At 50.9% G+C, this 15,432-nt stretch overlaps 1 protein-coding gene across 1 annotated transcript in view; it reads right to left on the bottom strand.

The window, feature by feature from the left end:
- LOC104021494 (FA complementation group G) overlaps nucleotides 1–15,219 on the bottom strand; it is a 34,713-nt gene extending 19,494 nt beyond the window's left edge. The window contains 2 exon segments of the mRNA XM_087762676.1: nucleotides 11,921–12,172; nucleotides 15,136–15,219. Of these exon segments, the coding sequence (XP_087618802.1) occupies nucleotides 11,921–12,172; nucleotides 15,136–15,219 (336 nt within the window).
- Between the last annotated feature and the right edge of the window lie 213 nt (nucleotides 15,220–15,432).

Here is a 15,432-nt window from a genome sequence, read left to right as displayed (position 1 = left end):
GCATCCAAATATGGGAGCAGGGTGACCGATGATTAAACAATATCAGCAGTTAATTTTGTATGGGGTAAAGCAGGGGGTACCTAGACCTAAAAATCTTGCAAAGTTATATCAGGTGGTACAGAGTAAAAATGAGGACCCCTCTACTTTCTATGAGAGGCTGTGTGAAACTGCTAGAAAATGGATGGATTTGAATCTGGATGATGAAGCAAATCGGAGGATGTTCAATATGTTGTTTATCGGGCAGTAGGCGCAGGATATAAGGAGAATGTTACAGAAAGTCGACGGGGACAGGGGTATGTCGATAATCGGGATGAGAGAGAAAGAAAAGAGAAATGGAATAGAATGAAGTTGCAAGCATCTTTGCCGGCAGCAGCAACAAATGGGAATAATATTAGAAGGAGAGGTAGGGGTGGAAGTAGAGTAGTAGAGCAGTAGAGAGGGATGAGGCGGAATGATGCAGGGAAGAGGTTCACAAAACCTAACCCTATTGGGGCCAAACCAATGTGCGGCCTGTAAACAGGAGGGACACTGGAAAAATGAATGCCCGAACCAAAAGGGGCTAGAGGAGCAAGATCATGTAAGCAATGCCAACCTTATTATGTTAGGGGATTCAGACAATGAATGAAGGGGACCAGGGGAAAACATTAAGGTCTCCCCAGCTGATCCCCTGGTTTCAGTTAAGCTAGGGAATGAGACAGTTAAATTTTTAGTTGACACAGGAGCAACATATTCTGTATTAAATAGTTGTAAAGGACCTATGAGTAAATTCTCTATGTCAGTAATTGGTGCCATGGGAAAACGAGGAATTAGGCCTTTCTTTCAACTGATTAAGTGTGAAATTGGAAACAAAACACACATGAATTTTTGTATATGCCAGAATGTCCCCTACCTCTGATGAGAAGGGATTTATTAAATAAATTGGGAGCACGGATAACATTTTTGATCAGAATGAAGTTCGAGTGCATATTCCGCAAAATAATGCCTGGGAGGCACAAGTATATATGTTACAGGAATTGTCAGAAACGAAGAATGCTGAAAATAAGGAAGAACAAATTGAAGCCCCCTCTGAAATCATGAATGCAGTGATTCCCTTTGTGTGGGCAACTGAGAAACCTGGAAGAGCCAAATCGGCAGAACCGGTAAAAGTGGAACTGAAACTGGGAGCGAAGCCGGTAAGACCAAAACAATGTTTTATGAAGTTGGAAGCTCGGGTTGGACTGGAGCCTATAACTAATAATATTCTAAAATATGGACTGTTGCGAGAGTGTCAATATGAATATAATACCCCGATTTTGCCTGATAAAAAGCCACATTCATCGGAATATTGGTTAGTACAGGATCTAAGAGCTATTAATCAAACAAATAGTGATTGATGTACACCCAGTGTTGCCTAATCCTTACTCTCTGCTGACAACAATAGTTGATTCAAATGTTTATTTTACAGTGTTGGACTTAAAAGATGCTTTCGTTTGCATTCCATTGGATGAACAAAGTCAGAAACTGTTTGCCTTTGAATGGGAGAGCCCTGCAACAGGACGCAAAATGCAGTTATGCTGGACAGTGCTTCCTCAGGGATTCAAGAATAGTCCTACAGTCTTTGGTAATGTATTGGCAAAAGAACTGGAGCAATGGCAAGGTAAGAAGCCTACCACTACCTTGTTACAATATGTAGATGATATCTTGTTGGGGGCAGACATGGCTGAAGAATGTAAAGAGGCAACTATTAATCTATTGAACTTTCTGGGGTTGGCAGGATACAGAGTGTCACAAAAGAAAGCACAGATTATGCAGAAAAATGTAATTTATCTAGGATTTGAAATATCCCAAGGAAAAAGGAAACTGGGAGTTGAGAGAAAAGAGGCAATCTGCCAAATCATGTAACCTGATAAATATGTTGTAGTTTTGTATGAAGGTGTGCTTGATTTGTGGAATTACCACTGAGCACCCTGCGCAGAATAAAGCAATGTCAGCTCTCTAAACTAGACTTTTAGTCTTTCATTTGGAGGGTTTTCTCAATTACAAGCAACACTGTCAAGTATTTTTGCTGCTGTTGCAGTGAGATTTAACAGCTTAGGAACTGCACTACCTACGACTGACAGCAGATGTCACCTCCCCAGAGGCTGACACTGCTTTAGACATCCATTCCTCAGCTATCCAGGTGCTGCAGTCCTCCAGGACTGAGACCTTTCATCTCTCCCAAAAGAGCATCAATAGCCTACCCTCTTCCAGTACACATCTACCCTTTTGTACAGGTTTCCCACGCTGTGTCTCCCTAAGTGTGTTTCTCTCCCTATCCCTTACATCAGGCTTCCTCTATAGCATAGCTGTGGCAGGGAGCACCTTCCCCAGCTTCTCAGGAAAGGTTGCCTCATCATTTCTAGAAACCCCAGAGCTCAGCCCCATCCCCCTGCAAGATTAGGTAGAGGTTGAGGCTGGGCCTTAATCCCTTTGCAGGCCCAGTTCAGCTAAGAAATGTTTCATCCCCCTCCCTTCAAAAGTTTTTTTTCCAGCACTGGGACACCAGAGCTGCAGCCCAGTAAACATCAGTGCCCAGGAAGTGGTACTTCCCCCCCCTCACACTCTTCGGGTCCATGGGAGGAAGAGGACAAGGCACGGGGCAGGGCAACCTGAGCCAGTGCCCAGTGCAGTGACTGGGCTGCCATTCACCCCGCATCCTCAGGAGCAGCTCCCCAAAGCCGCCTCGCTGCTGTCGCACCACCGCTCTGCCGGGCCCTGAGCACTGCGCTGCCTGCAAGAGAGACACTCACCCGCCGGCCGGGCGAGGGGGCCGGCCCAGGCCACGGCACCCCTTCCCCTCCCGGTCCCGCGACAACGGGCAGGCGGCGGCCTAGCGCCGGGCGGCAGCGTTCCCATGGTAACCAGCACCGGAGGCAGCGCGGCCCCGGGATGGGCAGACCCGAAGCTCAGGGAACGGGGAATGAGGGGAGAGGAGATCCGTCGCACCTGCCAGGGCCTAGTTCTCAGCAACCCAGGCTCGCAGGCAGCCCAACTGCCGTAGGGGCGGTGCCGGCGCGCGCTACTCTCCTCCCGCCTTTCCCCTGATTGGCCGGCGCCCGCCGCCGCGATTGGCGGGCGGGGCAGGCCAGGCCGGAAGCGGCGGTCGCCGAGACAACAGCCAAGCGTGGGGAGAAGGGGCGGAGCCGGCCGTCGTCCCGCCGGAAAGACGGTGACCGAGGAGGACCAAATTTCAGCGCTAGGCGAAGCCGCTAGCCGCCGCAGGGGAGACCCGGGGCAGGGCCTAGGGGGTCCCGCTTGCCCGCGGCCCGCACCGGGGGCATGAAGGAGGAGACCACCACCGCCCGCCTTGGATGTCACGGGTTTATTTGCAGACATCCATTTTGCAGCCACCCGGAGTGCACCACCCTCCAGCTTGGAGGCTCATGTTCTCCAGGATGGCAAATTTCCCCTACAACTGATTACTTAGTCATTTAATAATGAAGTGACCCCTTCCTGGCTGCCTCCCGTGTGCTAGGTATGGCGCAGTCCCCAGCCACCCTGGCGAGGTAGGTCAGTGGTAGCCCAGTGCCACAAATGGAGGCACATGGGGTGACAGCAGCTGGATGTGGGGTACTGACCCCAAGGACCACAGCGGTCTGGAGCCAAAGCTGTTGGGTGAATGAGTGCTGCCAATTTGCCTGTTTGTTGGGTTTTTTTTGGTTTTTTTGTTTTGTTTGTTTGTTTGTTTGTTTGTTTTGAAGGAAAAAGAGCTCTACTTCCTAGTAGAGACTCAAGCATCACTTCCACCTTCTGGGTGTAGCTGCTGAATGGGAACAAAAGCAGTAACAGCGAGATATGTAGAGATACCCAGGAAAGCATAGCTCTCAAACTGCTTTCCAGAACTGGGTCTGTTGCCCCTTTTTTTCCTTTTTTTTTTTTTTTTTCTTTTTCCTAAATGGGGTATTGAGGCACAGAGAGGTTAATAACAAAAAATCAAACAACAATCTCACTTTAAGCCACATAACGAGTCAAGTCAGAGCGAGGAGGAGAGGGCAGTGCTCTCCAGCCCCGTTCCCCACATGCCAACACAGCTGCTTCCTGAGGGGAAGGGGAGACGCACACTAAGAACATGACCATGCCTTGGCATAAATAAGTGGCTTGAAGTGTTGCGGGAAGAATAGACAGAGATGGGATGGCGAAATGGGTGTGGGAACTGATGCTAATTGCTGGGAACTGAGATACACCAAGCCCTGACCTCCTCAAAGCAGTGCCATCCCTTGGGATGGCAGTGCAGGTAGTGCCAGCCCCACGGATCAGAGGGGAGAGGTACTCCAAACAGCCGCAACCTTTTGCAGTGGTGGTGGCTTTCAGTCACCTTTTTCCAGGCGGTACAAACTGGTCACAATTCCACCCCTGCCCCATGCCAGGACCACGGGACACACCGTCCTGCCACTGGCCTGAGGCCAGGGAAGTTTCCCAGCAGAGCTCTCCCCCTGCACAGAGGGACAGGGTGCTGGGCAGGAGCCACTACCACAGAGCGCACACACAACACTTCAAAAAGCCCAAAGAGCAGCAGCTTTGCAGAGTGCAGGATGAAACCGCTCTGCAGAGCATGCTGAGGATGACACGTCCCCTGTCATGCTTAGCCAAGGGACACATGGACCTGTCCTGGTTTCAGCTGGGATAGAGTTAATTTTCTTCCTAGTAGCTGGCATAGTGCTGTGTTTTGGGTTTAGGATAAGAATAATGTTGATAACACACTGATGTTTTGGTTGTTGCTAAGTAGTGCTTACACCAGTCAAGGACTTTTCAGCTTCCCATGCTCTGCTCAGTGCACAAGAAGCTGGGAGGGGGCACAGCCAGGACAGCTGACCCAGACTGGCCAAAGGGCTATGCCATACCGTATGACGTCATGCCCAGTATATAAGCTGGGGGAGTTGGCCGGGGGGCAGCGATTGCTGCTCGGGGATGGGCTGGGCATCGGTTGACAGGCGGTGAGCAATTGTAGAGTGTATCACTTGCTTTGTATATTATTATTGTATTTTTATAATATTACTACTACTACTATTACTACTATTCTATTTTATTTTACTTCAATTATTAAACTGTTCTTATCTCAACCCACGAGTTTTCTCACTTTCACCCTTCCAATTCTCTTCCTCATCCCACTGGGATGGGGGGAGTGAGCGAGCGGCTGTGTGGTGCTTAGTTGCCGGCTGGGGTTAAACCACGACAGCTAGAAATAATTCACCCTTATGGTGCCAGTCCAGATCGACCTGAGCCACTTCAATCTTAGCAGCCTGATCCACCTGCTGGTTGGTTTGATGTTCTTCAGTGGCCCGACTCTTGGGTACGTGAGCATCTATGTGACGTACTTTTGCAACCAGGTTCTCTATCCGGGCAGCAATATCTTGCCACAATGCGGCAGCCCAGATGGGTTTGCCTCTGCGCTGCCAGTTGCTCTGCTTCCATTGCTGCAACCACCCCCACAGGGCACTTGCCACCATCCATGAGTCAGTACAGAGATAGAGCACTGGCCACTTTTCTCCTTCAGCAATATCCAAAGCCAGCTGGATGGCTTTCACCTCTGCAAACTGACTTGATTCACCTTCTTCTTCAGCAGTTTCTGCAACTTGTCGTACAGGGCTCCATACAGCAGCTTTCCACCTCCGATGCTTCCCCACAAGACGACAGGACCCATCAGTGAACAGGGCATATTGCTTCTCATTTTCTGGCAGTTTATTATACGGTGGGGCCTCCTCAGCATGCGTCACCTCCTCCTCTGGCGATAATCCAAGATCTTTGCCTTCTGGCCAGTCCATGATCGCTTCCAAGATTCCTGGGTGACTGGGGTTTCCTATTCGAGCCCGTTGTGCGATGAGCGCGACCCACTTACTCCACGTAGCATCAGTTGCATGATGTGTAGAGGGGACCCTCCCTTTGAACATCCAGGCCAGCACTGGCAGTCGGGGTGCCAGGAGGAGCTGTGCTTCAGTACCAACCACTTCCGAAGCGGCTCGAACCCCTTCATATGCTGCCAATAGCTCTTTTTCAGTTGGAGTATAGCCAGCCTCGGATCCTCTGTATCCCTGACTCCAAAACCCTAGGGGTCGACCTCGAGTCTCCCCCGGTGCTTTCTGCCAGAGGCTCCAGGTAGGGCCATTCTCCCCGGCTGCGGTGTAGAGCACATTCTTTACATCTTGTCCTGCTCGGAGTGGCCCAAGGGCTACTGCACGAACTGTCTCCCGTTTAATTTGTTCAAAGGCTTGCTGCTGCTCAGGGCCCCATTTGAAATTGTTCTTCTTCTGGGTCACTTGATAGAGAGGGCTTACGATCAGACTGTAATTTGGAATGTGCATTCTCCAAAAACCCACAACGCCCAAGAAAGCTTGTGTTTCCTTTTTGCTGGTTGGTGGGGACACAGCTGTTATTTTGTTGATCACATCCGTTGGGATCTGACGATGTCCATCTGGCCATTTTATTCCTAAGAACTGGACCTCCTGTGCAGGTCCCTTGACCTTACTTTGTTTTATGGCAAAGCCGGCCTCCAGAAGGATTTGGACTATTTTCTTCCCTTTCTCAAAAACTTCTGCTGCTGTGTTGCCCTGTATGATGATGTCATCAATGTATTGCAGGTGTTCTGGAGCCCCACCCTGTTCCAGTGCAGTCTGGATCAGTCCATGGCAAATGGTGGGGCTGTGTTTCCACCCCTGGGGCAGTTGATTCCAGGTGTACTGGACGCACCTCCAAGTGAAAGCAAACTGTGGCCTGCACTCTGCTGCCAAAGGGATTGAGAAAAACGCATTAGCGATATCAGTTGTGGCACACCACTTGGCTGCCTTTGACTCCAGTTCATATTGAAGTTCTAGCATGTCCGGCACGGCAGCGCTCAGAAGCGGTGTGACTTTGTTCAGGCTGCGATAGTCTACTGTTAGTCTCCACTCTCCATTAGACTTTCACACTGGCCATATGGGACTGTTAAAAGGTGAGCGAGTCTTGCGGATCACTCCTTGGCTCTGCAGTCGACAAATCAGCTTATGGACGGGAATCAGGGAGTCTCGGTTGGTGCGATATTGCCGCCGGTGCACTGTTGTGGTAGCGATTGGCACCTGTTGTTCTTTGACCCTCAGCAACCCCACAATAGACGGGTCCTCTGAGAGACCAGGCAGGGTAGACAGCTGTTTAATTTCCTCCGTCTCCAAGGCAGCTATACCAAAAGCCCACCGGTACCCTCTTGGGTCCTTGAAATACCCTCTCCTGAGGTGGTCTATGCCAAGGATGCACGGGGCCTCTGGGCCAGTCATAATGGGGTGCTTTTGCCACTCCTTCCCAGTTAGGCTCACCTCAGCCTCCAATACAGTCAGCTGTTGGGATCCCCCTGTCACTCCAGAAATACAGATGGGTTCTGCCCCTTCATAGCTTGACGGCATGAGGGTACTCTGTGCGCTGGTGTCCACTAGAGTCTTATACTCCTGTGGGGCTGATGTGCCAGGCCATCGAATCCACACAGTCCAGTACACCCGGTTGTCCCTTTCCTCCACCTGGCTGGAGGCAGGGCCCCTTTAGTCCTGGTCATAGCATTCGTTACTCCTTGTAAATGTGAACCAGAAGTCCCTTTATTAAGATCGGAAGCAAAATCAGCCCTTCTACTCTGCCTGGGGAACTGCTCGCTGGAAACTGGAGCAGCAATTTTCCTGGAAGAACCACCTTTTGTAGTTGTTTTTCCTTGCAACTCATGTACCTGTGCCTCTAGGGTCGAGGTAGATTTTCCATCCCACTGCCTCATGTCCTCTCTGTGGTCACGCAGATAAAACCACAGGGTGCCCCGTGGTGTGTATCCACTATATCTTCTCTCTTGAACAGAAGGACGCTTACTCCTAATGGCTGAGATACTGGTCCGTACAGTTGAGGAGTAGGACATGTCCTCTTTGAATCGCTGGAACTCCCAGGATAATTTCTCAGCTAGCACATCAGGCAGTTTCTCCACAGCCGAGATGCAGGCCCGTAGGGAGGAAGAGAGACTTTCTTCGTATTGTCGGAGTTGGCCAGCCATTTCATCCACTGTTGGTCCCTCTTCATCTTTCCAGGTCATTATTGCCAAAGAGTTTGTGTAGGATGATGGTGCGCTCTGTACAAACTTCCACCATATGGGTTGTGTGCACTGGACTTCATCTGGACTTCATCTCCTGACAGGAGTCACCTCCAGAGGCTGAGGGCTTTTGCCCCTTTTCCAATCGCTTTGTCAATGCCCCCTTCCCTAGAAAGGGATCCCAGCTGCTTGACTTCCCTACCCTCTAATTCCAGGCTACTGGCCCCGTTATCCCAGCATCGGAGCAGCCAGGTGATGATGTGCTTGCCTGGACGACGACCGAAATCTTTTTGCATATCTCGCAGCTCACTCAGGGACAGGGATCAGGTGGTTACCATCTCATTTGTGGGTTCTGCCTCTTCCTCCTCCTGTTCTCTCGATGGCCCTGGCTCATCATCAGCCCTTACTAAACGAGCTGATTTCCTTGTGTATTTTTTCTTCTGTATAGGGGCAACTGATACTGGCAGGGCTTGGTTCTCTGGCGTAGCCGCAGCGCCTGTCACAGGGGCTGGTGTAGCTGCAGTGCCTGTCGCTGGGGCTGGCATAGCCGTAGCGCCTGTCATTTTGTCATCCGATCCAGAGACCTTCTCTTCCCCTTGAGGGTTCTGAATGGTGTTGAATAGGGCTCGGTAGGCATGGGCCAGGCCCCAGCACATTGCGGTGATTTGTGTCTCCCTAGAATGGCCAGGATGACAGCATACTTTTTCCAAATGTTCTACTAATTTTTCAGGATTCTGCACTTGTTCAGGGGTGAAGTTCCAAAACACTGGAGGGGCCCACCGTCCTAGGCATTTGCCCATGCTCTCCCACACACCCTGCCACTCATAACTATCCAGCCTTGGGGCAGATCTCTGGATGATATTCTTAAATTGCTTATTAACCTTAGACAAAACCGAAACAATATTCCCAAGAACTACCAATAGATATATCTTAACTACCCAAGGATGTTCAAGATACTGAAAAGTTGTTGTAATGAAGGAGGAAACAGTGATACACTGTGCAATTGCTCACCACCCGCCAACCAATGCCCAGCCCGTCCCCGAGCAGTCACTGCCCCCTGGGCAACTCCCCCCAGTTTCTATACTGAGCATGACGCCATACGGTATGGAATAGCCCTTTGGCCAGTCTGGGTCAGCTGTCCTGGCTGTGCCCCCTCCCAGCTTCTTGTGCACCTGGCAGAGCATGGGAAGCTGAAAAGTCCTTGACTGGTGTGAGCGCCACTTAGCAACAACTAAAGCATCAGTGTGTTATCGACATTATTCTTATCCTAAATCCAAAACACAGCACTATGCCAGCTACTAGGAAGAAAATCAACTCTATCCCAGCTGAAACCAGGACAACAGTCAAGCAGCAAGCTCCTGACCAGGTTACGAGGTTACAAGAAGACCTATTTGGGCCCCAGCCTTGGAGGTTAGCAACATGTGTTATCTAGACTTTTGACATCAAATGAAACGTCAATGGGTAGCTGCTACCTCCATCCCTTTCCTCCTCTCCACACCAATGCACCCCTCACCCATCAGCATGGCCCCCTCAGCACTGAAAACCATCTGGCCACCAAGGAGTCACAGTATACAGCAAATAACCTGTTTTTAAGGGTGGGACTGCTTAAGCCCATCTAATTGTGGGCTGACGCATTCCTGCCCCCCACAGCTCCCCGCTGCATGCTGCTACCCCTTGCCTTGCACCAGCACTGATGTGCATGCAACCAGGCAATGAGGCAGCCCAGGGAGTCATGCCAGCTACAAACCAGTCCCTGGTTGTGTCAGGTGAAATTAAGCAGGACATGCCCACAGGGCATGGGATATGCAAGGCTGAGGTGGGAGAGCACGGCCAGCAGGTCAGGAGGTGGCCACACAATGGAAACCCCAAATTAGAGCAGTTTAAGCCTCCCTGGAATTGCACCCTAACATCTAAGCAAGCATTACCCTCCTGCAGGGGCAAAATACAAAACTAAACCTGCCCTCAAGAGCCATTTTCCACAGCTACTGGGCACTTGGGCATAACAGTAAGAACTGAAATGCTCAGCGAGGTAACAAAACACTTTCCCTGGGACTCTCCAGGGCAGAGGAGAGGAAAAGCCTGGAGTTACACTAGCAGTCTGCAGTGAGGAACTCAAACAGGGGCAGTCATGGTGCATGAGTTAAAAACCAAATGGGACCCGAACAAAAATCAAAGCAGGAATTCCAGGCAAGCAGTCCTCAGCTCTTTCCAGAGGGGAAAGAGACGAAAGGTTTCATAGCACCAAGTAATGCCACACAGTGGTTCAGGGCAGTAAGGAATCCCAGCTCCCGTCAAAACTGCAGGGGGAATTTAGCTGGGATGTGGCCAGGCACCATGGTCACTGTCCTCTACCTCTGCCCATAAAGAAATAAATATGACGTCTCCTGACTGCAAGCAGTCAAGGGCGGGTTTGGGGTAGCTCACTTGCAGCACAAAGTCCCATGCAGAAATCCAAGGTCAAGAGGGAGATAAGCACCAAATATGGGATCACAGATGCCATCAGCTGCAGTGCCTGGGGTCCCTTCAAGGTGACATAACCCCCAGCACATACACAGATACCAATGGGTTAAGCCACCTCCCAGAAGAGTTGTCACTTTCAAGCAGCTGTTCCTGGGCACCAGAGCTCACACCAAGGCCACTCTTGCAATTGGGACAGCTACTCCAGACTCCCCTTTCCTCCTGACCAGACCCAATATGGGGGTGAGTCAATGCTCTGTCACTACATTGTGCTGCAACTCAACCATTCCCAATCAACAGCCTGCATCTGGCAGCACATGCTCAGGAAGAGATTGGGAGCCCTGGCTGCTACAGCCCAGCCCACAGGGGCACCAACAGGCTGAGACCACGAGTGGAGAGTTTCTTGGTCATGGACACAGTTCTTCCTGCTACCACCCCCAACAAGCTAAGCCTGCTTCAGGCTGTACGAGACAGCCCAGCCTGCTCCCCCGTCCTTTGCAGGGCTGAGGAAGACCAGGAAAATGGGAGTGAGTGTAGGGCAGGAGGGGCCTCACTACAGAGCAACCAACTGACTTTACAGCAGAGCAGCTGCCACTGAGACCCCAGGAACCATCTGCATGCATAACGTGCAGCATAAAAACTGAGCACACAAAGAGAAGTGGCTGAAGGATTTTCCCTCTCCTCCTCCCCTCCCCTCCTCAGCAGGCCCCTTCCTATGAGTCACTGTCTCTGCACAGGCAAGGTGACACCTTGCCGGTCACTGAAGCCGACCAGCTGCACAGTGGGGACAGTTGTCAGGAAAGTAGCAGCAAGACTCCCAGTTAGTGTTTCTCCAGAGGAGCACTTTAGGACTCTTGCTTCTTGGGCTCCTGCAGCAGACTCCTCCCGCTGCCAACAAATGCCCAGCAAGAGCTCTAACCTCAACTGCTGAGAAACACCATCACAATGAGCGGGAAACAGCTGGCTCTGGTCCTTTTGTGCAGTGCTGAGGCAGGGAGCTGGGGATAATACCTGACTGCTGTCAGCAGACACTTGTTGCTGGTGGCTCATGTATTCCTCCCGGTAAGGCAGGGAGACAACCACAGCCTCAGCCAACGAGCAGGTCAGGTTCCCCACATCTCCAACACTACCTGAGCTGAAGCTGGCTGAACCAGGTGCTGATGGCACAGTCCACACATCACCAAGGAGATCCCCAGCAGGAGGCACATTCTGCTCACCAAGAAGCCCAGCGACTCAAAGAGGAACCTGCAGGCATAACAGACATGGTAAGGATATCATGGCCAGAGTGTCTGCAAGGACAGGCTGCTACCCTCAGTCCCAGCAGACTGATTTTCCCAACAGTGAGAGGCTGTGGCCAGCTCTGAGGCCATGTAGCAGAGCAAGCAGGAAGCAGCGATGAGGGTGCAGCCCCCCCACCATATGCAGGGGATGGAAGCGGGCCCAGGAGTGGGTGCACACAGCCTGTGCCTCCTGCAGGTAGAGCTGGAAGCAACCGATGAGGCTTCCCAGCCTGGACTCCAGATCCGGAGGCACGAGTATCACCTCCTGCACCTGGGCCAAGACCCGAGCGTGCTCCTCCACAGCACTGAAGAGCTCCTGCAGGCGCTGGAGCTGCTCTGCTGGCAGGTCATGAGACACCAGCAAGTAGGAGTGCAGGAAGCGGTCCACCTACAGGAGAGGGGACACAGGGTCAGACAGCAGCACTGGGACCACTGGGAATGGGATTCACTGCCATCTTCCTCACTCGGCCCCTTCAGAATGGAAACAGCCCCAATCTGCCAACCCCTGCCAGGACAGACCTGTCCCCAGCTGCATCACCTGGGGCTGGTCACCCAAATACAGGATGTGACCGGCAGGAAACACAATCCTTCTGCCAAAGTGACATCACTCTCAAGTGACATATCCATCCCAACAGCCACACTGACTCCTCTCAGTCACTCAGTTCTTCACCTGCAGGTGCACCTCTGTTAACGTCGTGCATCACTAAGAGCTTTTGTGCAGTCTTTGGTAAGAATAAGGCAAATGTCCCCCAGAAGTTCAAGTCATTACTAGCTATTAATCTGAACCCAATGTAAAATTTTACATTGTTTGTCTGAGGACAGACATCAAATTAAAGAGCTTATAGTGGATCAAATCAAACTGCTTCCTCTTCTTGAATACAGGCACATTGACCCACTGTACCATAGGCTAAGGAGGGTTCATTTTGCCTCTTACTTCAAGAGGACAGGAGCAGAGGCAGCTATGATCTCAAAGTTGTAAAAAAAGTCTTACGAGGGCATTACCAGGGCAGGGCACCTGTGCAAACATTCAGCTGCTCAGCAGCATAGCTCTGCTCAAGCCCTGAAACACACTGATACCTTCACGTGGCTTCCAGTTGCCTCAGAGCACAGGCAGAATCAGCCTGCCCCTGCCCACGAATGGCAAACATACACACCAGCTCTCTCCCAGGCCTGCACGACCTCCCTGGTATGGCAAAGTTTCTTCAAAACCAATGTGATCAAGCCAGAAACCTCCTCAGACAACTGAGTGCAAATATTTAAACAGGCAGAACTGGATAACGCTAATTACTAATAGATGATGATTGATATCCTCAGTGACTAATGGACAGTAAAGTACATTATCATCTTTAAATGACAAAGCACTCTGCTTCTCTGTAAATACACAGCAGACAGGCTGAACACTTCTGCCTTCCCATCAGCAATCATATGAGGGGAATAGAGGGTCCAGTATGCTGGACAGACCCTCCTCTTAGGGAAGTCTGCTGCCTCCCTGGGGTTAAGGACATCACTAGGAAACTTTGTAGCCTGGTACAGTCCTTGGACTATTACCCATTGCTGCTCTTCCATGTGGGTGGTGATGAAGCCGCAACATGTAGTCCAAGGGCAATCAAAAGAGACTTCAGGGCCTTGGGATGGTTGGTGAGGGAATTGGGAGCACAGGTTATTTTTTCCTCCCTCCTTCCAGTTGCAGGTAGTGACACTGGAAGAAACAGACGGACCCAGTCTATTTATACATGGCTCCGTGGCTGGTGTCACCACCACAATTTCGGGTTTTTCAATAATACGCCAACCGTATCCTGGGCTGCATCAAAAGAAGCGTGGCCAGCAGGTCGAGGGAGGTGATTCTCCCCCTCTACTTCGCTCTCGTGAGACCCCACCTGGAGTACTGTGTCCAGGTCTGGGGCCCCCAGCACAGGAAGGACATGGACCTGTTGGAGCGGCTCCAGAGGAGGGCCACAAAGATGATTGGAGGGCTGGAACACCTCTCCTGTGGGGACAGGCTGAGCGAGTTGGGGTTGTTCAGCCTGGAGTAGAGAAGGCTGCAGGGACACCTTATTGCAGCCTTCCAGTACTTAAAGGGGGCTTATAAGAAAGATGGGGACAGACTTTTTAGTAGGGCCTGTAGCGATAGGACAAGGGGTAATCGTTTTAAACTAAAAGAGGGTAGATTCAGACTAGACATAGACAGGAAGACATTTTTTATGATGAGGGTGGTGAAACACTGGAACAGGTTGCCCAGAGAGGTGGTAGATGCCCCATCCCTGGAAACATTCAAGGCCAGGCTGGATGGGGCTCTGAGCAACCTGATCTGGTTGACGATGTCCCTGCTCGTTGCAGGAGGGTTGGACTAGATGACCTTTAAAGGTCCCTTCCAACCCAAACCATTCTATGATTCTATATCCTCTCCAGCTCCTCACTGGCTTGCACCAATGGTGTCCAATTGGCACATCATGGGTTGTTTCCAGGCAACTGGGCCCAAAACAGGACCTGATCTGGTTTGGTTTCTTTCTTGAGAACCCCAGGAGTACAGCAGGGAGCTGGAGGAGTTATTCTTGTGCTCCTAGCAATCCAGGTGTCCCTCAAAGGCAGGCAGGCACTTTGCTGAGACACATACCTTGTAACACATGGCAAATCTGGTTCTGTAACATGCTAAGAGTCACAACTTACAGCCCTCACATCCTCCATAGAGGCTCTGGCTTGCCCTGGCACATGGCCTGCTCCATTGCTTGGGATTCTTCTACGCCTGGTATAGTCACTCTCATTCAAATTTTGTCATTCAGCTGTTGGAGTTCTGTATTTCGTTGCACTTGGTGTAAACTGTTCCTTCTCCATCCCACTTTACTGTCACCTGTTACATGGTGTTTCTTTTATTTAGTCCTTTGTTACTGTTTTCCTTCTGTCACTGATCTAGAATAGCTTTTTAGCTAACACTGTTTCTCCTCCAAAACTGAAGCAGCATCAAAACACCCATTTGTATTCTTGAATCTCCATTAACAAAACTTGCCCCTAGCCGTCTTCAGCCTTGAGGAAACAGCCTTCCCAGTAACCAAATCCACCTCTGACCATCTATGACCAATTCTCATCCTGAAGCGAATGCCACCTTCCAGGCCAGTATTTTCCACAGCACTTACTACCAAGTACTAAACAGTTATCTCCCGTTTCTCTTTTGGGAAAATGATGCTGCCTTTTACTGGAGCAAACACTGCAAGGAGGTAACTCTCTTCAAAATAAGTTCCCTGCAAAGATAATACCATGTCACCTCCCCATCTCCACCAAACAGAAGAGGTATGTGCTTAAAAAGCCATTCCTTCTCTTCTCTAGTTCAATGGGGAGGCCTACCATAGGCCCTACCTGCTTGGCGTTGATGTGATAGACCGAGAGCTGCTGCAAGGCTGCAGACACAGCGTCGCCATCCTCGGAGAAAAGCTCAGCCATCCTCCCCGATGTTACTGTAGGGGATGGGCGCATCCAGCAGCAGGGCCACAGTGGGCACGAGGTTCACCTGGGGAACAGCCTCAGGCTCCTGGAGAGACAGGGGAGGAATCGGAAATTCAGAAAGAACACAGCAATGTGGCTTTTCACTCGGGCTAGAGGACGGTGGGGGAGGCATCCCTGTTCAGAGGAGAATCTGGGAAAGCCGGGGGGGGA

Source organism: Nipponia nippon, unplaced genomic scaffold (assembly GCF_047370975.1).
Source record: "Nipponia nippon isolate SJK-2023a ecotype South Korea unplaced genomic scaffold, ASM4737097v1 scaffold_27, whole genome shotgun sequence".
Taxonomy (NCBI): domain Eukaryota; kingdom Metazoa; phylum Chordata; class Aves; order Pelecaniformes; family Threskiornithidae; genus Nipponia; species Nipponia nippon.
This window is presented reverse-complemented; position numbering and strand designations above follow the sequence as displayed.